The sequence below is a fragment of the Bos mutus genome, chromosome 5, assembly GCF_027580195.1.
Source record: "Bos mutus isolate GX-2022 chromosome 5, NWIPB_WYAK_1.1, whole genome shotgun sequence".
Lineage (NCBI taxonomy): Eukaryota > Metazoa > Chordata > Mammalia > Artiodactyla > Bovidae > Bos > Bos mutus.
In genome coordinates this window covers 16,293,229-16,321,196 of record NC_091621.1, presented here as the reverse complement: position 1 = coordinate 16,321,196, position 27,968 = coordinate 16,293,229, and the positions used below count along the sequence as shown (strand labels likewise).

The window sequence follows — 27,968 nt, the reverse complement described above, 5'->3', positions numbered from 1 at the left end:
AGTTGCTCAGGAAGAGGGTGTCCATCTTCTGAACAGAGGCAGTAAGAGGGCCACACCCTACTATCAAGGAAGAGCACCTCCGTCAGGGCGTGTTTGCCTGTCCCCCCTCCCCCCAGCGGCCTGTGCCACACACAGACTAACTGCACCCACAGGCCTCTACCACCATGTCAGGTATGTCAGTCTTGACAATGTTGCTGTCCCTGTCATAGTAGAGCAGAGAGAGGGGGCGCTGGACGGTGGGCACACAGCATGAACTCCCTCTGGTGGTGCCTGCAGCTGTGTTGACCTTGAGAAGATTGAGCACCGAGGTGTAAAAGGAGGCAGCGATGCCTGGCATGCCTGCCACATGCAGGGGGCACTGCCCTGTGCAGAAGTTCATCGCATAGCCCTCAGGCTGGATGATCCAGTCGTGCCATCCGATCTCCCGGAAGTCCACGAAGAACTCTTGTCGACAGCACATCTTGGACCTGCCCTGGCAGTCGATGCCTCGACGACGAACCCGGTGCTGGCCCCTGACTCTCACCCGAGCTGTCACGAAAGGCCTATGTGCAGCCCCAGCCAGGACGACTGGGCTCCAGTCCACCTGTCCTTCAGGGGCCAGCTCCAGGGCCAGGTGCCCCTGGCTATAGGCAGTCTGAGCTTCAGGCCCCAGGAGAAGCTGGTGCCAGCCAGTGTCGTCTACCTGCAGCAGGTGCTGAGTGGCCGAGGTGAGGTTGGTGTCATGTGGGCTGAGCTCAAGGACCCTCACCTTCAGAGGGCAGGTGGTATTGGGAGGGAGCTGCACAAAGAACATGAGGCTGGCCTGCTGGACCTCCAAGCCTCCAGCCGAGCTGTCAGAGGAGAAATGGAAATCCAGACGAGTCTGAGTAGTGTTGCAGAGGCCTGTGGACACGAGAAGCTCCAGTCATTGTGGCCTTCTGAGTGTCATTCTACCTGCTACCTCGCTGTGCGTTCCTTCTCAACCACAGTCCTGGCACTGTTAAGGACCCTTTCCTTCTTAAAAATCTCTTCTCACAACTCTCTTAGGATTCTTCCTTAATTTTCTTTACTGGCTTTTCTTTCTCTGACCATCCCTCCAGTGCAAGAGTTCTTTGGTCTGTCTTTGACCTTCACTTCCTCTTTTTTTTTTTACCCTTATTTCCCCAACCAGGGATCGAGCTTGCCCACCCCCCTGCAGTGGAAGCTCGGAGTCTTAACCACTGGACCCCCAGGGAAGCCCCATTTCCTCTTACTCTACACTGAGGGGAGCCCTGACCCACAGCTGTGGGCAGCCAACGCAAATCTTATGCTGGTGATTCCTGAATCTGTCAGTCCAGTCCAGACCATTTTGCACCTTGGGAATCACCAAGCTTCAGGCCTAAACTTCTAACTGCTTAATTTTGCCACATTCTGTGGAAATGTAGAAATCATTATTTTCCTCCCTATATACCTCTCTCTCTGTTCTTAGAATTGGTCGCACCATTATTTTGCTTATCATCTTTAGAAACCCTAAGATCACCTCCTTTATTCTCCACATCCAGTTCCTCACCAGAGTGGTTCTAATGACTGGCATAGGGACTTACCTGGCTGTCCAGTGGTTAAGACTTCTAGTGCGAGGGGCCTGGGTTCAATTCCTGGTCAAGGAACTAGGATCCCACTTGCTGTGGAGCTCGACCAAAAAAAAAATGGCTCTGCATTTCTTCCTGTGCCTATCACTGTTGCCCGATTCCCCCTCTTCGTCTCTCACCTGACCTACTGAAACACATGAATTGGATTTCTGCTCCCTCTACTCCTGCTCTTGTCAGGATCACTAACACCTCCCATGTTGCCATATCCACATGGTTTCATCTCTATATTTGCCTTACCTGAACTTCAAGCAGGTGTTTGACACAGTGGACCATTCCTTCCTTCTGGAAATATTTCCTTCTCTTGGCTTTCATGACTCTGGCTACTCTATCTTGGTTTCTTTGGCTGACAGCTCCTCTTCCTCTGCCTGACCTCTAAATGTTGGAGGTCCTCAGCTCCCTTCACTTCTCTATCTGTACTCTCTCCCAGAAAGATCCCATCAATTCCCTTGGCTTTCAATTTCATCTATATGCTGATAACTCCCCAGATACCTATATCTGTGGCCCTGACCTCTCCCTGAGCTTCAGGCTTGTATATCCAGCCGCAGATCTGATATTCCACTAGGATATCCAATGCTATCTCAAACTTTTCAAGTTCAGAGAAGAACTCTAGGTTTATCCTCCCTGACCCCCAACTCAAACCTGTTCTTTCTTCAATCTTCCCTTTCCCTATAAAGGAAAAATAGGGACTTAAACCAAAGTCTTGCTTGCCCTCATTCCCTTCTTTGAAATTATCTGCAGACCTGTCAACTATATCTCCAGTTCATAATGTAATTTCACTTAACCCCACCTCCTCTACCATACATTAGTTCAACCCACAATCATCTTTTTCTTGAACTATGGCAATAGCTTGCCAAGTGATTGGTTCACTCTTGCCCACAAAACCATTCTTCACACATTAGTCAGAGTAATTTTGTTTTTTTCCTGGCTGTGTTATGTGGCATGTGGGATCTCAGTTCCCTAACCAGGGATCAAACTCACACCTACTGCAGTTGAAGCACGGAGTCTTAACCACTGGACCACCAGGGAAGTCCCAGAGTAATTTTTTTATAGCATAAATCTGATCAGCTTAATCATCTCAGCTTAAAACCCTTCAAAGGCTTCCCTTTGCTATTTGAATAAAATCTAAACCCCTTAACAGGGACTTCCCTGGTGGTCCTGTGGTTAAGAATCCACCTTCCAATGCAAAGGACATGAGTTCAATCCCTGATCCTTGGGGAACTAAGGTCCCACATGCTGTGGTGCAGCTAAGCCCTAGTGCCACAACTAGAGAAGCCTAGTCACCACAAGGAAGAGCCTGCGCACTGCAATGAAGACTCAGAACAGCCAAAATTAGAATACATAAACCCCTTAACATTCTTGCCTAGAGAAATCCATGGACAGAGGAGCCTGGCGAGCTATAGTCCATGGACATTCAGAGTCAGACACAGCTGAAGCAACTTAGAACACACACACAGCATAGAAAACTTGAATGATTAGGCATTCTGCCACTTAATGACTATATTCTACCTATACTGGGTTTTTTTCTGTTCCTTGAACGCTTACGAAGCATGGACCCACCTCATGGCCTTTGCACTTGCTATTTCCCCTGCCTGGAATGTCTTTCCCAGAATGTTGAATGACTGGCTCCTTCTTGCCATTCAGTTCAAATTTGCTTCTTTAGAGGGGCTTCCCTGACTGACCTAGCTAAAACAGCCTTCAACTTTACCCTCATCTCTTTAATACACTATCCTGTTTAACCGGTCTTTATGGCCACTGTTGCTCTCTGTAATCATCTTGGCTTTTTTGTTTGTTTGTTGACTATATGCTTCTCCTTCCCTCTTCTTCCCCCATCCCCACTCCCAGCCAGGATGTAAACTCCACAAAGGTACAGATTGTGTCTATGTGGCCCACCACTGTATCCCTAGCACCTGGTACATAATAGGCATTCAATAAACACTTTTTGAGTGGATGGCTTTTCATTCTTTTTTTTTTTTTAATTCATTTTTTTTTAATGGACCAGTTTTAAAGTCTGTTTTGAAAACCAAAGGTTTTCCGGCCGCGAGGCATGTAGGATCTTAATTCTCTGACCAGGGATTGAATCCCCACCACTTGTGTTGAAAGGTGAAGTCTTAACCACGAGACTGCCAGGGAAGTCAGGTCTTTATTCTTATTTTATGCAGACATCAGAATTATTTTCCAAAAGGCTAGATCATAAAATTCATAGTTAAAAAAAACTTATTGATGAATACACCTGTTTTAGGAGGCAATTAAATGCCATTATGCTTTGGCCTTAGTGACTCTTTTTTATTTAAGTAAAGAATGCTTTATTGTGGGAATGTCACTGATACGCTCATGGGCATAAAAGAGCAGAAACTAAAATTCAGCTAGACTTGGCGTGAATTGTAAAGCCTGGAATATGGTTGTTCTAGACAGCTCTGAAAGTCTACAAGATATCAGTCATCTCAGTCTTCCTAGGTAAGTCTACTCCCTTCTTCTCTTTCTGTGGATCTACCTCTTTTGCCTCCCTGTGAACTTCCTCAGGTCCCTAAATGGTGGCCCCAGCTCCTGAGTCTACAGAACTTTTAACTTAGTTAAAAGTTCTTCCTAGCTAAGTGACCTGATTCTTCAGTGTTCCAATTCCAAAATCCTTAAAGAAGAGTCTGATTGGCCCAGCTAATGTTTTCTTATTAGGTCACTAAGCGCTCTTACCTTTTAGAACCTCGTAAGTCACCCCAATTATGGCAGGCAGACACAGAACCAGCAGGGGCTGTGGTAGACTTTCACATTGTTGACTATCAGTGAACAATACCTCCCAATATTCACAGTTTTGTGCAATCCCTTCCCATATTAATTCTGGGCTTGGCACATGACTTGATTTGGCCAATGAGAGGTAGGCAAGCATGGTGCAAGTAGATGCTTAATAAGCACTTAATAAGTACTTTGAGGCTTCCCCCTCTTGGAAGGAAACCTTTATTTTAAATTGCTTTTTTTCATTTGGCCACATGTGGGACCTTAGTTCCCTGACTGGTTATTGAACCTATGCCCCCTGTACTGGAGGTGTGGAGTCTTAACCACTGGACTGCCAAAGGAGTACAGGAAACCTCTAAATGCTTTAAAGAAACTTGAGCTAGACTACTGAATGATGAGAAGCCATGTGGAGAGAGACTTCGTAAGATCAGAGGCCATCCTAGAGATTTCAGCCCCGTCTGAGAATGCAATTACTTGAATGACCTCAGCGATCCCTCATCAAGTGAAGGAACTGTCCAGAATAAGTCCAGTCAAACTACAAAATCACAGAAAATACTGATTTTTTTTTTTTTGCTTTAAAGCCTCAATTTTTGAGCTGATCTGCTATATTAATGGATAACTAAAACAGAAATAAGTATCCGAAGTGGTGTACACCATAGAAAAGGCTTAAAATATGCAGTACAGGCTTAGGGTCTGGGTGGCAGACAAGGGATGGAAGGACAGCAGGGAGACTGTTAGTGAAGACAGGAAGGACAGCGAAGAAATCGCTGTTGGAAGCTAGAGAAAGGGGAACCTGTGTTATGTATTGGCTATCGTCTCTGGTAACTTGGAAGCTAGAAATGGTATCTAACAAAGTTGTGAATTTAGCTAAAGGTATTTCCAGCAGAATGTTGAAAGTTTGGCTTATTTTAGCTGCCTATGATAAGGCATCTCAAGAGTGAGATGAACTAAAAAAGGAACTGTTCAGTGTTCAAGCAGAATTTAGAGAAAAACTTTCCAACAGGACTTGTTAGATTGAACAATAAAATATTTTTTCATTCCTCAACTCTGTCTGGCAAAAGGTTCTCAAACTAAGAAATGGTCTCAGGGCAAAAATCAACCCCAGGACACTGCAGGTAGAACATGGCTTCAGAGTTATGATCAAAACAGTAAAGGATAAGCTCTAAGACCTTTTGTTAGGATCTAACATCTTTGTTAAGATCTTTTTTTTTTTTTTTTTCAATCACACTAGTTCCCCAGCCAGGGATGGAACCAGTGCTCCTGCAGTGGAAGCACAGAGTCTTAATCACTGGGCCACCAGGGAAGTTCAAAGATCTAAAATGTAAGATGTTTTTCTATAGATTCTCTCAACTAGACAGAAGGGCTTCTAAGAATCTTATCCCCCAACACCCTGACTTGTAACCTAAAGATGGGCATCTGTCTTGATAGAATGGAGTGCCTTTTGTCTGACTGAGTAGACTATAATTTATTATTTAAAAGGCTCACAGAGTTTTAAAGAGAATTTTAATAGGGAAAGCAGCACCAATTTGGACTAAAAGAGATAGAGATGACTCAGAATGAAAAGAAGTCTTCAGGTCTCCAGGCCCCCAATTTTTGGGGGCAGATGCAGGCTGAGAAAATTACTCTACTGCAAACACAGGCCACTTTTTATTTAAAAGGAAAGACATCTGGGGCTGGCACTAAGTGCTGAGAGAGCAGATCTAGAAGCCTAGGAGAGCAATGGTGGGCTCTTCTTAAGAGGAGAGGAAAATTGCAGAAAAAGGCCTTAACCAAAGGAATTCCAGACTTAGGGTAGAATTTTCATGAACCAGTGACTGCTCTGCATCTTCCTCCCCTGGCTCCCATTTTGAACAGGTGTATCTATTATGATTATCCCATTCCTGTCTCAGCATTGTACGTTAGGTATGTGGGAAGAAGATAACTTGAATTTTTAGGTCAAAGGCAATGTTGTGCTGGTAAATATTTAACAACTGGATTCCAGAGTTGGGGGAAAAGGCGCTGATTAATAGTGTTAGCCAATTTCTGAGGAATACATTCTCCTATATTGGCCAATTTCAGACTACCACTGATACCAATGAATGCACAGTTGGCAGATGTTCACCATCAGGCCTCAAGAACCAGTCTGAGCCAGTGTCAGGACACCACTGGAGGGTCTTCCCCTGGTTTCTCCAGGGCCCCAAGCTCTTTCTCTTTGTATCTCCAGCAAGAACAATTCTCAGATCTTCTCTTTCACACAATGGTGGAGATGATATCTTAAGCTGGGAATGAAAACTTGAAACTAAAATATTTAAATGTAAAAGATAAGATCCAGGGATCAGTCATTCTCATCTCCAAAGTTCACTTTGGGTCACATCCCCTCCAGCCTGAATGTTGTATTCATTCATTGATTAGCAAATATGGAAAGTATATAGACTTTAAAGTCAGAGAGAACTGTGTTTGAATTCTGCCCTTGGTAAGCTGTATGACCTTGGCCATGTAAATTATCTTCTTCGAGTTTCAGTTTCTGCATTCTTAAGATGGGAATGATAAAATGTTAGTTGCTCTTTGCGACCCCATGGACTGTAGCCTGCCAGGCTCCTCTGTCCGTGGAATTCTCCAGGCTAGAATACTGGAATGGGTTGCCATTTCCTTCTCCAGGGGATCCTACTGGCGATCTTCAGGGAATCTACTCCAGGGGATCTCCAGGGGATCTTCCTGACCCAGGGATCGAACCCAGGTCTCTGGAGTTGCAGGCTGATTCTTTACCATCTGAGTGACCAGGGAATGATAAAGTCTACTTTATGCAAGGATTAACTGAGAGGAGGCAGGTACAATAAATACCTGGTAATTGTCATTACTGCCACAGTGTGCCAGGAACTGGCCTAAGCATCAGGGATACAAAGGTGAAAAAAAACCATCCAGAAGGCACAGTGGTAAAGAATCCACCTGCTGATGCAGGGGACATGGATTTGACCCGTGATCTGGGAAGATCCCACATGTGAGGAGCAACTAACCCCATGAGACGCAGTTACTGAGCCCACACTTTGGAGTCCAAGAGCCACAACTACTGAGCTCACGTGCTGTAACCACTGAAGCCCTCATGCCTAGAGCCTGTGCTCTGCGACAAGAGAAGCTGAAGCAATAAGCCTGTGCACAGCAATGAAGACCCAGTGCAACAAAAAATAAAATAAATATTAAAAAAATAAAGTAACAAGGCTTAGTTGCAGATAGGATGGTGACAGCAATAAATAATTGTAAAACCAACCAGGATTGTGGTGTTCAAAGGACTCATGGTTTCATGGCCATCGTCCACTTTGTGTTCATCCACTCCAAACTACCTTCAACTCCAAATGCAGTCCGTTTCTTGAGTTTTACTCGTGTTTTTCCATTTAGGATGTTGTTTACCATTTTTTACCCATTGAAGTCAAACTTCCTGTACAATCTAGCCTATTTCTAAACTTCTAAAAGACTTCCCTGTCCTGTCAGATCCCAGTGACTGACTTCTGGCCATCAAGGGCTTGTGTTCTCATCCAGCATTAATTTCATTCTGCCTTGTGTTCTAGGTAATTTATTTCTAGCAGTAACAATTAAACTCTTCATGGGCAGAAGCTGAGTCTTCTAAGTTCCCTGCCACCTTCTCCCTTCTAAGTGAAAGAAAGTGAAAGTGTTAGTCGCTCAGTCGTGTCCAACTCTTTGCAACCCTGTGTACTGTAGTCTGCCAGGCTCCTCTGTCTGTGGGTTTCTCCAGGCAAGAATACTGGAGTGGGTTGCCATTCCCTTCTTCAGGGGACCTTCCCGACCCAGGGATTGAACCTGGGTCTCCTGCATTGCAGGCAGATTCTTTACTGTTTGAGCCACCAGGGAAGCCCATGCTTTCTAAGTACATTAATTAGTTCACTTAATTCTCTCAACTATCCTCTCATTATCTCTGTTTTGCAACTGAGAAAACTATCAACAACCCATGACATATATTAATAAGTAGCTGAGCCGGAATTTGAGCCCAGTTTATCTGGCTCCAGAGTTTGTGTTCTTAATTATGAGCAGAAACCCTTTTTTGAGCTGGAATAGGGTCTCATTCATCACTGGGGACTCTAGACATGGTCAAGCTGACCTACAGAATGGTTTGGTTGGTTGTCAAGCATCTACTCTGTTTGCAAGAGGCAGAGTGGTATAATGGTCAAGGTCAAGCACTTGAGACTCAGGCTGTCTGGTTCCACCACTTACTGGTCATATGACCTTGAGCTAGCTACTCAACCTCTTTGAGCCTCAGTTTCATCACTTCTAAAATACAGACGATAATAGTATTTGCCTACCTGACTTGTGAGGCTTTCAAGGAGTTAGTATCTGTAAAAGGTTTAGAACACTGTAAACATTGTATGTGTGGGTGTTCATTCGCTTCAGTCACGTCTGACTCTTTGTGACCCTATGGATTGTAGCCTGCCAGATTTCTCTGTCCCTAGGATTCTCCAGGCAAGAATACTGGAGTGGGTTGCCATGCCCTCCTCCAGGGGATCTTCACGACCCAGGGATCGAACTCGAGTCTTGTGTGTCTCCTGCATTGCAGGAGCCATCGGGGAAGCCCAAATATTGTATAAGTGTTAGTTATTTCTACTATATACTAGTCTCTGGTGATAATGTAAGGAATAAATGACAGTTCCTGAACTCAAGGGGTCGAATTCTATGGAAAGACAGACTTCATAGAAAACCTGGAAACAGACAATTCCACAAGGAAGGTCCAGGTTCTGGGTGAGGGTATGGGGGCCACAAGAGAGGGAGCCCCTCGGCCTCAAGTCAGGGTGGGTATTTTCAGGATAGGAGTGCTGGGTCTTGAAGGGAGTAGATGCTGACCAAAGGAAAGGGACCAGGATTGGGAAGGGCCTTCTAAACCTAAGACAAAACTTGTAAGAAGCTCAGAGGCAAGAGAGATCACTTGTTTATGTTCTGTTTCTCAGATCCTGTCTCTGAATTCTATATTTTTTTTTTGGCCCCACCTTGAGGCTCCTGAGATCTTAGTTCCTCAACCAGGAATTGAACCTGGGCTCTCAGCCATGAGGGTACAGAGTCCTAAACCACTGGCATACATGCTCAGTCACGTCCCACTTTTTCTGACCCCATGGACTGCAGCCTGCCCTCCAGGCTCTTCCATCCATGAAATTTTCCAGGCAAGAACACTGGAGTGGGTTGCCATTTCCTACTCCAAAACCACTGGACCACCAACGAATTCCCCTGTCTCTGAATTCTTGATATTCTCTCCAGCTGCCCACTAAATTCTCTACCCAACTGCTGTTCTTTATCTATCCTTTAAATATCTTTCTGAGCCCCATTTTGACCCTGTTCTGATGTGGGGACCCAAGGTAATCAAGGCAAGAGGACAGGAGTCAGTGGAGCGAAATTGTAATCGGAGTGTTTCTCTTTTCTACCTTTTACTCAAATGAGGTATCTGGGGAGGACAGGGTACAGAGAAGCTGGATCCTGGGGCCAGAGGAGGGACAGACTCTCCAGTTCCCAGACCCTGAGTCCAGGCTCAGGTAGTGGTTGGGCTTACATCACAGCCTGTGGAAGTGTGTGGGGCCTGCAGAGAGAGGAACCAGGGGAGATAGGGGTAGGCAGTCTTAAAGAGAAGTGAAAGGTACCCACTTCTCATGTGCCCATTGATCAAGTCTAAACTTATAAGGGAGCGCTTGGGTGGGTGGGGGTTTGGAGCCTGTGATTAGGAGACTATAGACTGTGAGAGGCCAGAGTTGGGATGGTTTTGGGGAGAAAGTCAGAGGTTAGATATCGGGGAGGAAGCTTTTCGTTTCCTGAGGAGATCAAGTTTAGGAGAAGATCTATAGGCCAAGAACCCACCTGTCTCGGCAAAGCTGATGATCTCATACTCCTGTCCCTCATCGGCTTCCGGAAGCGCCCCCTGTGGGGGCCCGTGGAGTCGATGCAGGGCAGCCCGCAGAGCAACTCCGGACACAGGCCGGCCCAGGGTGGGGCGCTGGCTGAGGTGCAGCTTGTCCAAGATGCTCCTCTTGGCCAGGTTAAGCAGCAGCTCCCGGTGGCTCTCCACGTCCAAGGCAGGCTCCCCGCATGCTGGACACTGTCTGTCAGCCCTGGGAGTGGCCACCATGGCTGCAGCCAGGACCAGGAAGGCCAGGAACAAGGAGCAGATCATCACCAAGGGGCTTCCTTGAGCTATGCACCTGAGACAGAGCTGCAACCCCGTGGTTCAGGGTCTCAACAGCTGTGGTCTCGGCTCCTTCCCTGCTGGCTGCCAGGGGCCCCGGAAGGAGAGTGTGTCCAGCTGGCATGACTCCTGGTTGTAGGGGGTAGAGTAGTCAAACATCCAACTTGAGAGATGAAGCAGTTACAGGTAGAATCTGGCAGAAGCCACATAGTCAACGAAAGTACAGAGTGGGGGATGTGAGGCGAGGTTGGTTGGGTTGTCCCTTGGCCAACTTTGGGAGAGAGTGGGTTACCCATGTGAGCTGCCAGGCCCGGGGACAAAGGTCAGAGATGAAATTCCTCTTCAGATTGATAGCTTTGCTCGGAAGCCTGGCAGTAGGGGGTGGGAGTGGGGTGTGGAGATCAGAGGTTTAAAGATAGAATGTTAAAACATGACTTTCAAACGTGAGGGGGTCATTGGCAGGACACTGTAGGTCATTGTCATGTAGGTTGTTGAGAGTTCATTTTCCCCTACCTGGTCCTTCTCAAAGCCCTATCGCCCTTTCCTCCCTCCCAGAGGCTCACAGTCCAGACTCCTTTGTAGCCCTGGGTTGGGTTTTGCCCTGTGGGGCTCAAAATCACATCCAGTCAGAAGGTTAAAGAAGGGGAAGGGAACTGTTCTAGCCAGGTCTTCTGGATCCTCAGAGGGAGGTCTGAAATGCAGAAGGAGCTTGAGATCTAGATTTCCTCAGACTTGGAGGTTTCTCCTCTTTAAGAAAAATACATTCTGAGATTTCTCAGAATCCCTGGTGTTCTACCCCAAAGGTCCTGAGGAGCAGGTCTCCAAGGACAAGTCTCTGCATCCACAGCTGGGATTTACCTGGTAGGGGTGGGCGGGTGGAATTAGGAATATAGGTTTTTAAGCCAGATGGCCTGGGTTAAAATTCTGTCTCTTCCTTTTATAAGCTGTATGACTGTGGGCAAGCAACTTGACCTCTCTTACTTCAATTTCTTCATCAGAGAAATGGGAAAATGATTATTCATGATTCCAAAATCCAAAAAACCTTGTAATCCATACTACTTTGGAGGTAGTTCATATGGTAGCTAAACCTGACCTGAAGAGAAGTGTGGTTACTCGTGGTCTTTTAAAAACTCATACTGGAGACTATTTATACATTTTTACTCCAGAAATATTATTTGATTATGGGTGATATATATGTACCATTTTACTTTTCTATTTTTATTTTTTGGCCACGTACCCCATGGCTTGTGGGATCTTAGGTCCCGGACTAGGGATTGAACGTGTGTCCTTGGTAGTGCAAGTTCAGTTCAGTTCAGTTCAGTCGCTCAGTCGTGTCCTACTCTTTGCGACCCCATGAATTGCAGCACGCCAGGCCTCCCTGTCCATCACCAGCTCCCGGGGTTCACCCAAACCCATGTCCATCACGTCGGTGATGCCATCCAGCCATTTCATGCTCTGTCGTCTCCTTCTCCGGTAGTGTAAGTGCAGAGTCCTAATCACCGGACTGCCAGGGAATTCCGTATTTTACCTTTCTGAAACCTGAAATTTCCTGAACTCTGAAACGTGTCTGGTCCTATGGATTTTGAATATGGAATTACAGATCTTTAATGATTTTCTGAGAGTTTTGAACTTTAAATAATTTTATAAAGTACTTACACTGGCTGGCACAGAATAAGGGCTTAATTAAAGTTTTTTTTTTTTTTTTGGCTTAAATTTCTTGGCTTAAAGAAATTTATTCTTGCACAGGTCTGAAAGACAGAAATCCAAAATCTGTATAGTTGTTGTTTAGTCACTAAGCCATTTCTGACTCTTTGTGATCTCATGTAATGTAGCCTGCCAGGCTCCTCTGTCCATGGGATTTCCCAGGCAAAAATACTGGAGCGGGTTGCCATCTCCATCTTCATAAAGTTTTGTTGTTGTTGTTGTTGTTGATATTTATTTTATTTATTTGACTGCACCAGGGTGTTTTTGTTTCATTTTTTTGGTCACCTTTTGTGTCATGTGGGATCATAGTTCCCCTACCAGGGATCAAACCCATGCCCCTGCAATGGAAGCACAAAGTCTTAGCCACTGGACCACCAGGGAAGTCTCTTAATTAAAGTTTATTATTATTCTCACTACATACTTTTTTTTAATATGACATTTTAACTTTGCATAGGGTAAAGTTTTTTTTTTTAATTTTATTTATTTTTGGCTGTGCTGCATTGCTGCGTGGGGGCTTTCTCTAGTTGTGGTGTGTGGGCTTCTCTTGTTGCAGTACATGGGCTCTAGAGCACAGGCTTAGAAGTTGTGGCATATGATCTTAGTTGCTCCATAGCATGTGGAATCTTCCCGGACCAGAGATCAAAACTGTGTCATCTGCATTGACAGGCAGATTCTTAACTACTAGGCCACCGGGGAAGTCTGCTTCATAGATTTTTTTTGTGGGCCAGAGTACCTTCACCTCTAGATGTGCTGAAGAAATTCTGCCAATATTTGCCCTCCTGGACTCTGCTTTCTTAGATACCATGCCCCCAGTCACCATCTCTGGTGCAGTCACTTAACAAGTCATCTCTGCTGCCATTATATTTTTAGCACTGCACACAGGACCTATAATACAGGTGGTTAAAGCACTTACTGGATGAATAAATGCTAGTGTACAGGCTGGTTATCAGAAATCACACTTGATTGAATTTTTGTGTCACAGTTTATTAGCTTCTCAACAGGGGCTCATCTTTTCTTCTTCTTCTTTTTTTTTTTGCCATAAAGTGTATGGGAATTTAGTTTCCCGATCAGGAATGGAATCTTCACCCCCTGCATTGAAGCACACAGTCTGAACCACTGGACTGCTGGGGAAGTCCCTCTTCTTTTTTCATACCTGTGATAGAAGTAGATTTATTATAAAATTTCTAGTATAGGCTTATTACTCTTGCCTGGAAAATCCCATGGACGGAGGAGCCTGGTAGGCTGCAGTCCATGGGGTCGCTAGGAGTCCGACACGACTGAGCGACTTCACTTTCACTTTTCACTTTCATGCATTGGAGAAGGAAACGGCAACCCACTCCAGTGTTCTTGCCTGGAGAATCCCAGGGACAGGGGAGCCTGGTGGGCTGCCGTTTATGGGGTCGCACAGTCAGACACGACTGAAGTGACTTAGCAGCAGCAGCAGCAGCATTGTGGGGAGAAGCCAATGGCAACCCACTCCAGTACTCTTGCCTGGGAAAATCCCATGGACGGAGGAGTCTGGTAGGCTGCAATCCATGGGGTCGTGAAGAGTCAGACACGACTGAGCGACTTCACTTTTCATTTTCATGCATTGGAGAAGGAAATGGCAACCCACTCCACTGTTCTTGCCTGGAGAATCCCATCTATGGGGCCGCATAGAGTCGGACAAGACTGAAGCGACTTAGCAGTAGCAGCATAGGCTTATTTATTTATAAAATAAGGGTTTTATTGAATTTTAACAAAAAATTCACATAACGTAAAATTCACCCTTTAAAGTATATAGTTCAGCAGTTTTTAGTACATTCACAGAGTTCTGCAAAAATCACCGTTATTTAATTTGAGAATCATTTCATCATTCCCCAAAGAAACCCTGTACCTATTAGTAGTCATTTTCTAGTAATCTTCCAATCTACAGGAATTGATCTTATATCTAACATTTTAATTTTCCTAATTTCAGTCTTGGATATAAGTTTACCTGGAGGTTGGGAGAAATAGTTACATTGCTCTTTGTTTCATGTCTTAATTACATTATGTACTTCCCAGAACCCCTCAGACTCTAAGATGATTTCAACTGCTTCTCTTCTCTCTGACGAATAGTTGGGAAATAAGAGGTTAGCAAAAGCAGGAGAAACAGAGCAGGGTTTCTCTTAGGGGTGGATGCTTCATGTTTCTGCCTTAGCTGTTCTTCAATTACTGTATTTGTCCCTAAAAGATCCTACTGATTCACTCTGCATTATGACACACAGATCCTTTGAAACCTGCCCTTTTCAGTTACATTTCCTGTTTTTAAATTTTATTTTATTATTAAAGTATAATTGCTTTACAATATTGTGTTAGTTTCTGCTGTACAATTAAGTGAATCAGCTATATGTATACATACATCCCCTCCTTCTTGAGTCTTTCCCAACCCATCCCACTACTCCAGGGCATTACAGAGCACTGACCTGAGCTCCCTGTGCTATACAGCAGCTTCCCACTGTTTTATATATGGTAGTGTATATATGTCAATGCTATTTTCCCAGTTCACCCTACCTTCCTCTCTCCCCCACTGTGTCCAATTGCATTTCTAACAGTGCAGATGGTGACTGCAGCCATGAAATTAAAAGACACTTACTCTTTGGAAGGAAAGTTATGACCAACCTAGATAGCATATTCAAAAGCAGAGACATTACTTTGCCAACAAAGGTCCATCTAGTAAAGGCTATGGTTTTTCCTGTGGTCATGTATGGATGTGAGAGTTGGACTGTGAAGAAGGCTGAGCACCGAAGAATTGATGCTTTTGAACTGTGGTGTTGGAGAAGACTCTTGAGAGTCCCTTGGACTGCAAGGAGATCCAACCAGTCCATTCTGAAGATCAGCCCTGGGATTTCTTTGGAGGGAATGATGCTGAAGCTGAAACTCCAGTACTTTGGCCACCTCATGCGAAGAGTTGACTCATTGGAAAAGACTCTGATGCTGGGAGGGATTGGGGGCAGGAGGAGAAGGGGACGACAGAGGATGAGATGGCTGGATGGCATCACTGACTCGATGGACGTGAGTCTCAGTGAACTCTGGGAGTTTGTGATGGACAGGGAGGCCTGGTGTGCTGTGATTCATGGGGTCGCAAAGAGTTGGACACGACTGAGCAACTGAACTGAAACTGAACTGATGAAGATAAAATGTCTCAGTTCAAAATCTGGGACTTTGTTGCCCCAGGGTTCCTTTTTTTTTTTTTTTTAACTAGAGTTATTTTTCTCTTTATTTATTTATTTTTGGCTGTGCTAGGTTTTCATTGCTTTTGGGAAGGCTTTCTCTAGTTGTGGGGAGCAGGAGCTACTCTTCGTTGCAGTGCACGGGATCCTCACTGCAGTGGCTTCTCTTGCTGTGGAGCACAGGCTCAGTAGCTGTGATACATGGGCTTAGTTGCTCCGTGGCATGTGGAATTTTCCCGGACCAGGGATTGAACTGGTACCTCCTGCACCGGCAGGCAGATTCTTATCCATTACACCACCAGGGAAGCCCAGGGTTCCTTCTCTTATAAAATGAGTACAATGGCAATACCTACTGTTTTGAGGATTAAATTGAAATAACAGATGTAGAATGCTACATATCCTATACTCCATGTATATATATTGTTGTTGTTTAGTTGCCTTAGTCCCTAAGTTGTGTCTAATTCTTTTGCAACCCCAGGATTGTAGCCTGCCAGGCTACTCTGACCGTGGGATTTCCCAGGCAAAATTTCTGGAGTGGATTGCCATTCCCTTCTCCAGGGGATCTTCCTGAACCAGGGATAGAACCTGCACCTCCTGCATATGTCTCCTGCATTGGCAGACAGATTCTTTACCACTGAACCACCAGGGAAGTCCTATATACATACATACAAAACATTAATACAAATATTAGTTATTATTTCCTCCTGGCCATCACTGCCTCCTGCCTCCAACTTGAAAACCTGCAAATTGCTGATTTTTGAAGGAAAGGAGAATTTCTTATCTTTACAACCTCGTTGGTTATCCATTGCCTCTCTGATGAACTCCAACTTATATTCTTCAAGGTTAGCTGAAATTTCACCTTTAGCATCTCTGTAGCTCATTTGATCTCTCTTACGTCTAAGAACTAAGCACTCCTTCTTGTGTTTCCACAGCACATTGAACACCTATTATAGCATGTGTTTGTTGTTGTTCTTTAGTTACTAAGTCATGTCTGACCCTTTGCAACCCTATGGACTGTAGCCCTCCAGGATCCTCTGTCCATGGGATTTCCCAGGCAAGAAGAGACAAATGGGTTGCCATGCCTTCCTCTAGGGGATCTTCCTGACCCAGGGATCTAACCTGCATCTCCTGCATTGGCAGATAGATTCTTTACCACTGAGTCACCTGAGAAGCCCCATATATGTTTGTGTGTGTGTATATATTTATATATATATATAAAATATTAATACAAATATTAGGTGTTTTTCTCTTACATCTCCTGCATTGACAGGTGGGTTCTTTACCACTAGCACTACTACATAATAAATATTTAATGACTGAATTCTATCCATGTACGACTACAATGCTTTGAGGGAGTTAGTAAAAAAATGATGCAAATACATGTAATCAGTAACTAAATTGATTCTGCCTAGGATGGACAGTGTGGGGGAAGTTGCAAATTTAAGATGATCTTTTAAAAAAGAATTGTGTGTTAAAGGATGGTGGTGTGAAGTAGTGATTTTATTTATTTATTTATTTATTTTTACATCTACTGTCCTTTTTTTTTAAATTTAATTTTATTTTTAAACTTTACATAATTGTATTAGTTTTGCCAAATATCAAAATGAATCCGCCACAGGTATACATGTGTTCCCCATCCTGAACCCTCCTCCCTCCTCCCTCCCCATACCATCCCTCTGGGTCGTCCCAGTGCACCAGCCCCAAGCATCCAGTATCGTGCATCGAACCTGGACTGGCAACTCGTTTCTTACATGATATTTTACATGTTTCAATGTCATTCTCCCAAATCTTTCCACCCTCTCCCTCTCCCACAGAGTCCGTAAGACTGTTCTATACATCAGTGTCTCTTTTGCTGCCTCGTATACAGGGTTATCGTTACCATCTTTCTAAATTCCATATATATGCGTTAGTATACTGTATTTATGTTTTTCCTTCTGGCTTACTTCACTCTGTATAATAGGCTCCAGTTTCATCCACCTCATTAGAACTGATTCAAATGTATTCTTTTTAATGGCTGAGTAATACTCCATTGTATATATGTACCATAGCTTTCTTATCCATTCATCTGCTGATGGACATCTAGGTTGCTTCCATGTCCTGGCTATTATAAACAGTGCTGCGATGAACATTGGGGTACACGTGTCTCTTTCCCTTCTGGTTTCCTCAGTGTGTATGCCCAGCAGTGGGATTGCTAGATCATAAGGCAGTTCTATTTCCAGTTTTTTAAGGAATCTCCACACTGTTCTCCATAGTGGCTGTACTAGTTTGCATTCCCACCAACAGTGTAAGAGGGTTCCCTTTTCTCCACACCCTCTCCAGTATTTATTATTTGTAGACTTTTGGATTGCAGCCATTCTGACTGGTGTGAAATGGTACCTCAAGCAGTGATTTTAAAAAGGATGGACTTAAACCTACTTTTAGTTCAGTTCAGTTCAGTCGTTCAGTCACGTCTGACTCTGTGACCCTAGGGACTGCAGCACTCCAGGCCTCCCTGTCCATCACCAACTCCTGGAGTTTACTCAAACTCATGTCCATTGAGTTGCTGATGCCATCCAACCATCTCATCCTCTGTCGTCCCCTTCTCCTCCTGCCTTCAATTTTTCCCAGCATCAGGGTCTTTTCCGATGAGTCAGTTCTTCCCCTCAGGTGGCCAAAATATTGGAGTTTCAGCATCAGTCCTTCCAATGAATATTCAGGACTGATTTCCTTTAGGATGGACTAGTTGGATCTCCTTGCAGTCCAAGGGACTCTCAAGAGTCTTCTCCAACACCACAGTTGAAAAGCATCAGTTCTTTGGTGCTCAGCTTTCTTTATAGTCCAACTCTCACATCCATACATAACTACTGGAAAAACCATAGCTTTGACTAGAACTTTGTTGGCAAAGTAATGTCTCTGCTTTTTAATATGCTGTCTAGGTTGGTCATAGCTTTTCTTCAAAGGAGCAGACATCTTTTAATTTCATGGCTGCAGTCATCATCTGCGTTGATTTTGAAGCCCCCCAAAATAAAGTCTGCCACTGTTTCCACTGTTTCCCCATCTATTTGCTAGGAAGTGATGGGACCAGATGCCATAATCTTAGTTTTCTGAATGTTGAGGTTTAAGCCAGCTTTTTCACTCTCCTCTTTCATTTTCTTCAAGAGGCTCTTTAGTTCTTCACTTTCTGCCATAAGGGTGGTGTCATCTGCATATCTGAGGTTATTGATATTTCTCCCGGCAATCTTGATTCCAGCTTGTGTTTCTTCCAGTCCAGCGTTTCTCATGATGTACTCTGCATATAAGTTAAATAAACAGGGTGACAATATAAAGCCTTGACGAACTCCTTTTCCTATTTGAAACCAGTCTGTTGTTCCATGTCCAGTTCAAAATTCTCCAAGCCAGTCTTCAACAGTACGTGAACCATGAACTTCCAGATGTTCAAGCTGGATTTAGAAAAAGCAGAGGAACCAGAGATCAAATTGCCAACATCCACTGGATCATTGAAAAAGCAAGAGAGTTCCAGAAAAACATCTACTTCTGTTTTATTGACTATGCCAAAGCCTTTGACTATGTGGACCACAACAAACTCTGGAAAATTCTTCAAGAGATGGGAATACCAGACCACCTGACCTGCCTCTTGAGAAATCTGTATGCAGGTCAGGAACCAACAGTTAGAACTGGACATGGAACAACAGACTGGTTCCAAATAGGAAAAGGAGTACCTCAACGTTGTATATTGTCACCCTGCTTATTTAACTTATATGCAGAGTACATCAAGTGAAATGCCAGGCTGGATAGCTGGAAACAAGATTGCTGGAAGAAATATCAATAACCTCAGATATGCAGATGACACCACCCTTATGGCAGAAAGTGAAGAGGAACTCAAAAGCCTCTTGAAAGTGAAAGAGGAGAGTGAAAAAGTTGGCTTCAAGCTCAACATTCAGAAAACGAAGATCATGGCATCTGGTCCCACCACTTCATGGGAAATAGATGGGGAAACAGTGGAAATAGTGTCAGACTTTATTTTTCTGGGCTCCAAAATCACTGCAGATGGTGACTGCAGCCATGAAATTAAAAGATGCTTACCTCTTGGGAAGGAAAGTTATGACCAACCTAGATAGCATATTCAAAAGCAGAGACATTACTTTGCCAACAAAGGTTCATCTAGTCAAGGCTATGGTTTTTCCTGTGGTCATATATGGATGTGAGAGTTGGACTGTTAAGAAGGCTGAGCACCGAAGAATTGATGCTTTTAAACTGTGGTGTTGGAGAAGACTTTTGAGAGTCCCTTGGACTGCAAGGAGATCCAACCAGTCCATTCTGAAGGAGATCAGCCCTGGGATTTCTTTGGAAGGAATGATGCTAAGGCTGAAACTCCAGTACTTTGGCCACCTCATGGGAAGAGTTGACTCATTGGAAGAGACTCTGATGCTGGGAGGGATTGGGGGCAGGAGGAGAAGGGGACGACAGAGGATGAGATGGCTGGATGGCATCACTGACTCGATGGACGTGAGTCTCAGTGAACTCTGGGAGTTTGTGATGGACAGGGAGGCCTGGTGTGCTGCGATTCATGGGGTCGCAAAGAGTCAGACACGACTGAGCGACTGATCTGATCTGATCTGATCTGACTAGCATGTGAGATGATTGCAACTGTGTGGTAGTTTGAGCATTCTTTGGCATTGCCTTTCTTTGGGACTGGAATGAAAACCGACCTTTCCCAGTCCTGTGGCCACTGCTGAGTTTTCCAAATTTGCTGGCATATTGAGTGCAGCACTTTCACAGCAGCATCATTTTTTAGGATTTGAAATAGCTGAATTTGAATTCCATCACCTCCACTAGCTTTGTTTGTAGTGATGCTTCTTAAGGCCCACTTGACTTCACATTCCAGGATGTCTGGCTCCAGGATGGTGATCACACCATCGTGATTATCTGGGTCATGAAGATCTTTTTTGTACAGTTCTTCTGTGTATTCTTGCCACCTCTTCTTAATATCTTCTGCTTCTGTTAGGTCCATACCATTTCTGTCCTTTATTGTGTCCATCTTTGCATGAAATGTTCCCTTGGTATCTCTAATTTTCTTGAAGAGATCTCTAGACTTTCCCATTCCATTGTTTTCCTCTATTTCTTTGCACTGATTTCTGAGGAAGGCCTTCTTATCTCTCCTTCCTATTCTTCGGAATGGTTGTCTGAGGCCTTACAAACAGCTATGAAAAGAAGAGAAGTGAAGTGAAGTCACTCAGTCGTGTCCGACTCTTTGCGACCCCATGGATTGTGGCCTATCAGGCTCTTCCGTCCATGGGATTTTCCAGGCAAGAGTGCTGGAGTGGACTGCCATTTCCTTCTCCAGGGGATCTTCCCAACCCAGGAATCGAACTCGCTCCCGCATTGCCGGCAGACGCTTTACCATCTGAGCCACCAGGGAAGCCCTGGTGAGAAGTGAAGGCAAAGAAGAGAAGTGAAAGGCAAAAGAGCAAAGGAAAGATATACCCATTTGAAACCTACTTTATGTCGAGTTAAACTTTTACATCAAAGAAAAACTGGGCATTTACCTACTACATGATCTTTATTCATTTACAAGTATCTACTTCATATATGCTGTTTTGGGAGCAGGAGTTACAATCCTAGGTGAAAGGCTATTTTGAAAGTACTCCGTAAACTTAAATTTCAGTTATTAGTATCATGTTTAAAGCAAGGGTGACTCTGACCGGCTTGATCTGTTTCACGTGAACTAAGGGGCGCAGTGGATCTGGATTGGCGGCTGAAGACAGAGGTAACGCAGCGGAAGCGACAGAGTTGAGCGTGAGTGAGCGCACGGGGTAGGTGGGAGAACACGCAGGGGGGGTCTGCAGGCGTGGAGACAGGCACACAGGAAGCACAGAAGCGCCGGGCGCAGGACGCGGTGACGACTACGCCGGCCGTGGTGACGTAGGGCGCAGGCCGCAGCGGGGGGCGGACTCTGGGCCTTTCTTCCCCTTCTGATTTTCCCCCTCCCCCCTTTTCTCCCTTTCCGGGTTTGGTTTCCCCCTTTTCTCCCCCTCTCCCCCTTCCTTCCCAAGCCCCTTTCCCCTCCCCCGCCCCAGTCCCCCCTGTTCCCCCGCCCTGGGCCCTGGGGAAACCCCCGCTGAGAAGAGCCCGCCCCCAGAAGCGCGCCGCCGCCGGCCGTCGGGGCCGAGCCGCAGCCGTGCGGCCGTGGGCCCGGGCGGCGGGCGGAGACGCTGGCGCCCTCCCCGCTACGGCCCGCGTGAGGTGAGGCCACCTCCGGGCCGAGGGGGCGGGCGACGCGGGCGGCCCGTGGGGAGGGGGCGTGGCGGCCGCGCGGGCGGGTGGGTGAGTGGGTGGGCGGAGGCCCCCTGGCCTGGGTTCCCCGCGCTGGCGCTGCCCAGACCCGCGGGCGGTGGGTCGACCCGAGCCTCCGGTGAAGGACGGCTCGGAGGCCAGAGACGCCCCGGGTGTGTACCGGGAGCGCAGGCGAGAAGCGAGGGGCGCGGGGCGGGGGGTGGGGGGACTGGGGCCACCTGTGGCCTGTGCGGTGGGACCTAAAAACTTGTGCCCTTGTGCGCCAGGGTGACTAGTCTCATGTGTTTCTTGGATCTCCGTTTTTCTTCGAGCCTTGGAAAAATGGGAGGGAAAGGTGTTGGAGTGTTTCAGATCTTGGTGGTGCCCGAGTGTATTAGACGGACAGAGATTTGAGTTGGAACATACAAGGAGATGTTTCTGGAGCTTAAAAGTTGGGCCTACGCTTCGGTTGCAGCTAACTCTTGAGGCTTTGAAAACTCTTCTTGGTTTTGATTACCTCTGGAGCCCCAAATTGCAACATTTGTGACCATTAGCCTAGTAGCTCCACAGGCTAATGGTCACAAATGTTTTATTCATTCAAAATGAATTGTTCTTGGATAATGATGAAAAATGACCGAATAACAGTCCCAGAGGTTCATTAAACCAGAGACTGGTGTGGAAAAATTTAAATTCAGCTCTCAGTTGGATGGATGTCCTTTTATGTGTTTTTTTCCAAATAGACTTAATTAACATTGAGAAGCTTGAGCCCTGTGTTGTTGGTAGGCAGCATGGTGACTGGTGGAGGGAGGTGACAGGTTCCACCTAAGAACTTGCACAAATACCTAGCCTATTTTTTTAAATTGTATTTTTGGATAGTCAGATTGACATTTGAATCAGCTGCTTGTGCTCCTCTTTCTTAATGCTTCCCCCCTGCCCCCTGCCTCGTTTTATTCCTCTTATCTCCCCGCCCCGAGGAGTCTGGGGCATCAAGACTAAAATGGCTTAAATAGTGGTAGAAAGTGGTAGTCAATTCAGTTCACTTTTAGTTGTATTTTTCCTTCTCTTCGCATTTCTCCACAGGGCTGAGAGAACGGAGAACCTTTCTTGAGGGTCTGATGAACGCTCAGCAAAAGTTGTATTACTAATTTTCCCTAACAGTTAATAATATTTTACAGTGTTATTTTTCAGTGTTTAAATTCCAGTTTAGTGTCCACTATATGATTTACACTATAGATCTTCAGTTTTAAAACAAAATTTTAAAAATTTGCGCATGTAAGAATAGGATGCCTGATTTTTTTTAATCGAAAGGAGGCTGAAGAGATGGCTTCCTTCCTGTATCAGAATAAAACCCAGAGACCTTACAGTCGTCTTTAAAGTCCAAGATCTGTAGCAGCCTTACCTGCTGCCCCCTTCTTCTGCCCAGCAGCAAACACACTGGTCTCCTCACTGTTGCTTGAGCACTTTAGGCACATCTGCCTCAGCAGCTGTGCGGGTGAGCCTTCCTGGATCACCTTTTTCTATAAAGCTGCATAACCCTGTATCCTCACCTCCTTTAGGTCTTTGCTCAAAAGTCACTAACAGTGACATTTCCTAGACTATTGAAATTGCAAAGCCCTTCCTCCACATACAGTTACATAACTTTCTATCCCACTTGGCTTTAATTTCCTCCTTACTCATCAACAGATAACGTACTATATATGTTTAGTCTCACCCTTTAGAAAATAAGCTGCATGAGGTTTAGATAATCTTCATCAGTTGCTGTATCCTCGGCTCTTAGCATAGCCCTTGACATGCAGCAGGTGCTCAACAAATTTATTGACAAACTACATAAAGAAGTTTTATTCTTGAACTCTCTCATTGTCATAAATGAGAGACATGAATTTCCACTAGGCTTTTATAAGCTATTTATTGGAAGAACTTGAGATTTTTTTTTCTGTCAGTTCTTGCCACGTTTCTGTTTTGACAGAAGTCTTGTGTTTTCAGGTCTTTGAGTGAAAGCACTTTGAAAGCAGAGAGAATGGAGCGTGGTGTCTTAGAGGAAGATTATCTCAGATCTCATGTGGTCAGAATTTTTACTGTTTCAGGCTCTTCCTGGAGGTTGGTTCACATCCTCGAAGAGACAGATATCACCATCCTTACCTCTTTGGCCTCAGAACTAAGTAGGCTGGTTCCACTTTGAATTTTTCAGTAGACTGAAAATGTTAATATTTATAGTCTGGGCTGTATGGGTTAGATTTTTTCCCCCCTCCTATTAATGTGGAGACAGTTGAGCTTGAAAACTTGTAAGAAAACCCTTCTCTAACAATGGTGGCGTGTTTGATTGTGGGGAACGTGTGATCCTTCTTTCCACAAACCCATTTTTGGGGTCATTTTTAGCAACTAAATTAAGTCTGAGGATAAAGGAGCAGGCCCCCTGAGTTCTGTGGATTTTCTGTCGTTTATTTTTTCCTTTCTTATTTCTTGATTGGTGCATTTGTTATCTTCATTGACCTCTGGCTAAAGTGGCCTGGATGAGATTTCTCTCTGGGGGCAGCCCTGGCCACTGTTTTTCAGCGTAGGAAGGTGAAAGGGGTGAGATAGTGCTTTTAACACTTTGTAAGAATGCTGGTTGCAAAGCTATTTTTGTTTAAATTTTAATCAGGACGTTGAAAGCTTCCAATCCTATGAGAGAATGGTTTGAGTTGGGGGTGGGAGTATGGGAGAATTGGGGATCATGTGTATATTGGATTGGGTCTGATACTGTTGTTATTAACGTAGAGAGGTATATTCTCGTTTTGTGAATACTTTCTGGTAAAATTTTGGCACATTGATAAAGGCTTCTACCACATTTGCTCCTTTTAAAATCCTTTCACAAAGTTTCTAGGAAGTCTGTCTCAGTACCTAGAGATACTCAAACATCTTACATTCTCACCTCTTAAGAGATAAATACTGTACTGAGTACTGATGTTTCAGTATAGGTAACGGTTTCTGAACGAGGCATTGCTTGTTCCTGTGCCAGGTCTCTTCATGAACTCGAGGAAAGCTTTTAGGAGAAAGCAAGTTTTGAGGAAGGGATAAAAGTGCTGCGTTTTCATTACATGGCTCCAGGAAGTACAGAGGAGAGAATTTTGTGAAATTCTGTGTGTGTGCAGACGGGTGTTGTTTTTATTTTTTCCCCTGTGTCTACTAGTGAAATGGGATAAAGGACTCTAAATGTCCCTCTGTGAAAGGTGCTGCCAACTTACAAGTAGGAAAAATAACTGGACTCATGGCTTGAATATGTGTGCATGAATACAGTTGGTGGGTCTAATTTTAGAGACCGTCTTCATACACAGTGGCTTTAGTATTTTCCTCCTGCTGTATCGTCTCACCCTCTGTAGAAAACATTCCACTTCATTGTCTTTTCTGGTTACCTTTTGTTCTTACTGTGGTTGCCACTTTGGTAAAGTAGCAGTTGTTCCATCTCTCTGATAAAGTTATTCTGTCTGTTCGTTCTTAAATTTGAGTTTATTTCTGAAAACAGATATAGATAGGAAAGATTTCTTAACCTAGATCTGTTTTAATTCCTTCTTGAGTTCCCTTAGATTTCCTTAGCATGTGTCTGTTTTCTCCAACTCTTAAAAAAATGGGTGTTGAAAGCCCTAATTACATTAATCTACAGTGCTTCCATTATTTTTACTTGGGCTGTATGAAAGGAAAGGTTCTGGGATGTTTTGTAAATCCAGGCACTTTTTGCTTTTCTGCAAGGTCTCTTGTGAGTTGTTCAATCCAGTTGTTTGATTCTATATTGGGAAAACCGTTTCTGCTTTCTAGTTTTTGTTTAAATTAATTTAATTCGTTAATTTGGGCTCGTCGGGTCTTAGATGCATCATGCGGGATTTTTCAGTGTGGCGCCCAGACACCAGTTGCGGTGAGCAGGCTTAGTTGCTCCAGCATCTGGGATCTTTGTGCCCCTGATCAGGGATCAAAACTTATATCCCCTGCATTGCTAGGCAGATTCTTAACCATTGGATCATCACAGAAGTCCTGTCAGCTTTCTAGTTTTGACAGTAAGTTTCCTGGAATGTTTTAAAAAAGAACTAATTAAATTGGGAACCCCAGGCTGGAGATGAGAGAGGATAAGGAGAAAAGGTAAAAAAAAAAAAAAACACCCCAAAGCTCAGGCAGTCATGTCTCCAGTAGTCAAAACACTTCTGGTAATTAAAAAAAAACATTTTATTCTATCCCTCCTTAATTTGTATACCACAAGAGGAAAAAAAAAATCTTTTCAGTCTCTTTAACAGCTAGGAGATAATTTTTAGACCTTTCTGGGTATTTTCTTGGGGGAACAAAATGAAGCCAGTTGTTAAGTGTTCTTGTACGGTCTCTTCCCTGACCTAGACCAATGCACTAAAGGTGTTAGTGGTGGTCTGCAGCTTGTGTTTGTTTTTCATTGAAGACTAAGACTCTTTCGCAGGCAAGTAAAAACTGTAGTTTTATACCCATACAATTACTTTGAGGTCCCAAAATATCTCAGCTTGAGTCCTTATCCTGTAGAGCTAGCTAGAAGTGTAAAGATAAATGAGGTAATCAGCAGGGTTTAAAATAATCAGTCCAGCGGTTAGGACTCTGTGCTTTCGCTGCTGAGGGCCTGCATTCAATCCCTGGTGGAGGAACTAAGATCCCACAAGCCTCATGGTGTGGCCAAAAAAATAAAAAAATAAAGCTCTGTAAGTTAACAAACAGTTCAATTTCTTTTTTCTTTTTTAATTAATTTTTATTGGAGTATAGTTGATTTACATTGTTGTGTTTCTGCTATACAGCAGAGTGAACCAGTTATACATATATCCACTTTTTTAGAATTTTCCCCATATAGCTCATTACAGAGTTATTAATTAATTAAAAATTACTTATTTATTTTTGGCTGTGCTGGATCTTCATTGCTGTGCAGGCTTTTCTCTGGTTGCAGCAAATGGGGGCTACTCTCTAGTTGTGGTGCTCACACTTCTCATTGCAGTGGCTTCTCTTGCTGCGGAGCGGGGGCTCTAGGGTGGGTGGGCGGGCTTCAGTAGTTGTGGCACATGGCTCAATAGATTTTGTTTTTGAGTCTGTGCTCTGGAGGATAGGCTCAATAATTGTGGCACATGGGCTTAGTTCCTCTGTGGCAGGCATGTGGGATCGTCCCTGATCAGGGATCGAACCCGTGTCTCCTGCATTGACAGGTAGATTTTTTATTACTGAGCCACTAGGGATGCCTTTAATTAATTTTTATTAGAGTATAGTTGCTTTACAATGTTGTGTTAGTTTTAGCTGTATAGCAAAGTGAATCAGCTATGTATGCATGTGTGCCAAGTCACTTCAGTCGTGTCGGACTTTTTGCGACTCTGTGGACTGTTACAGCCTGTCAGGTTTCTCTGTCCATGGGACTCTCCAGGTAAGAATTATGGAGTGGGTTGCCTTGTCCTCCTCCAGGGGCTCTTCATCCCAGGGATCGAAACTGTGTTTCTTGTATCTCCTGCTGCTGCTGCTGCTGCTGCTGCTGCTAGTTACCACTATTTACCACTAGTGCTGCCTGGGAAGCCTGAATCAGCTATACATACACATATATCTCCTCTTTTTTGGATTTCCTTCCCATTTAGGTCACCACAGAGCATTGAGTAGAGTTCCCTGTGCTATATAGTAGTTTCTCATTAGTTGTCTATTTTTTACAGAGTATCAATAGTGTATATATGCCGATCCCAATCTCCCAGTTCATCCCACCCCTGAAATACTCTGAAACCCAAATTTCAGAATATTGATTCCTTGTGCTACTGTTGTGTTGTTGTGTAGTTGCTAAGTCATGTCCAACTCTTTGGTGACCGATTGACTGTAGCCTACCAGGCCCTTTTGTCCTTGGAATTTCCCAGGCAAGAATACTGCAGTAGGTTGATATTTCCTTCTCCAGGGCATCTTTACCACCCAGGGATCTAACCTGTGTCTCCTGCATTAGCAGGCGGATTCTTTTACTAATGAGCCACCTGGGAGGCCCAGATTCTTATTAGTTATTTGTTTTATATGTAGTTATGTGAATATGTCAATCCCAGTTTCCCGATTATTCCTCACCCCCTACCCCTTTGGTAACTATAAGTTTGTTTTCTATGTTCATGACTTTGTTTTGTAAATAAGTTCATTTGTATCATTTAAAAAAAATTCTACATATAAGCAGTATCATATAATATTGTCTTTATCTGACTTAGTTAATTCAGTATGGTAATCTCTAGGTCTGTCCTTGTTGCTGCAAATGCTACTATTTCGTTCCTTTTTAAGGCTGAATAATATTCCACTATATAATGGATCTTCCCTGGTGGCTCAGACGGTAAAGCGTCTGCCTACAATGCG

General features: G+C 44.3%; 2 protein-coding genes across 13 annotated transcripts in view; one reads left to right on the top strand and one right to left on the bottom strand.

Moving 5' to 3' along the window:
- Nucleotides 1-136: 136 nt before the first annotated feature.
- On the bottom strand, nt 137-10,473 carry INHBC (inhibin subunit beta C). Its single transcript, XM_005901694.2, has 2 exons — nt 10,161-10,473; nt 137-882 (listed from the first exon to the last, which is right to left on the bottom strand). The coding sequence occupies exons 1-2, from the start codon at nt 10,471-10,473 to the stop codon at nt 137-139; spliced, it is 1,059 nt and encodes a 352-aa protein (XP_005901756.2).
- Nucleotides 10,474-21,349: 10,876 nt separating this feature from the next.
- Nucleotides 21,350-27,968, top strand: part of R3HDM2 (R3H domain containing 2) — a 163,188-nt gene continuing 156,569 nt past the window's right edge. For 11 of the 12 annotated variants that reach the window (XM_070370464.1, XM_070370456.1, XM_070370462.1 and 8 more), the window contains exon 1: nt 21,351-21,602. The gene's annotated coding sequence lies outside the window, so the exon portion shown is untranslated. Of the gene's footprint in view, nt 21,603-27,968 lie in introns of all 12 variants that reach the window. The other variant, XM_070370448.1, reaches the window with a different exon arrangement.

Bases quoted from the DNA above. Each gene is read 5' to 3' on its own strand.
- INHBC (XM_005901694.2), bottom strand. From the start codon at position 10,473: ATGATCTGCTCCTTGTTCCTGGCCTTCCTGGTCCTGGCTGCAGCCATG. The intron at 883-10,160 runs GTGGGTTCTTGG...TCGTGTCCACAG, and splicing joins CATCAGCTTTGCCGAGACAG to GCCTCTGCAACACTACTCAG.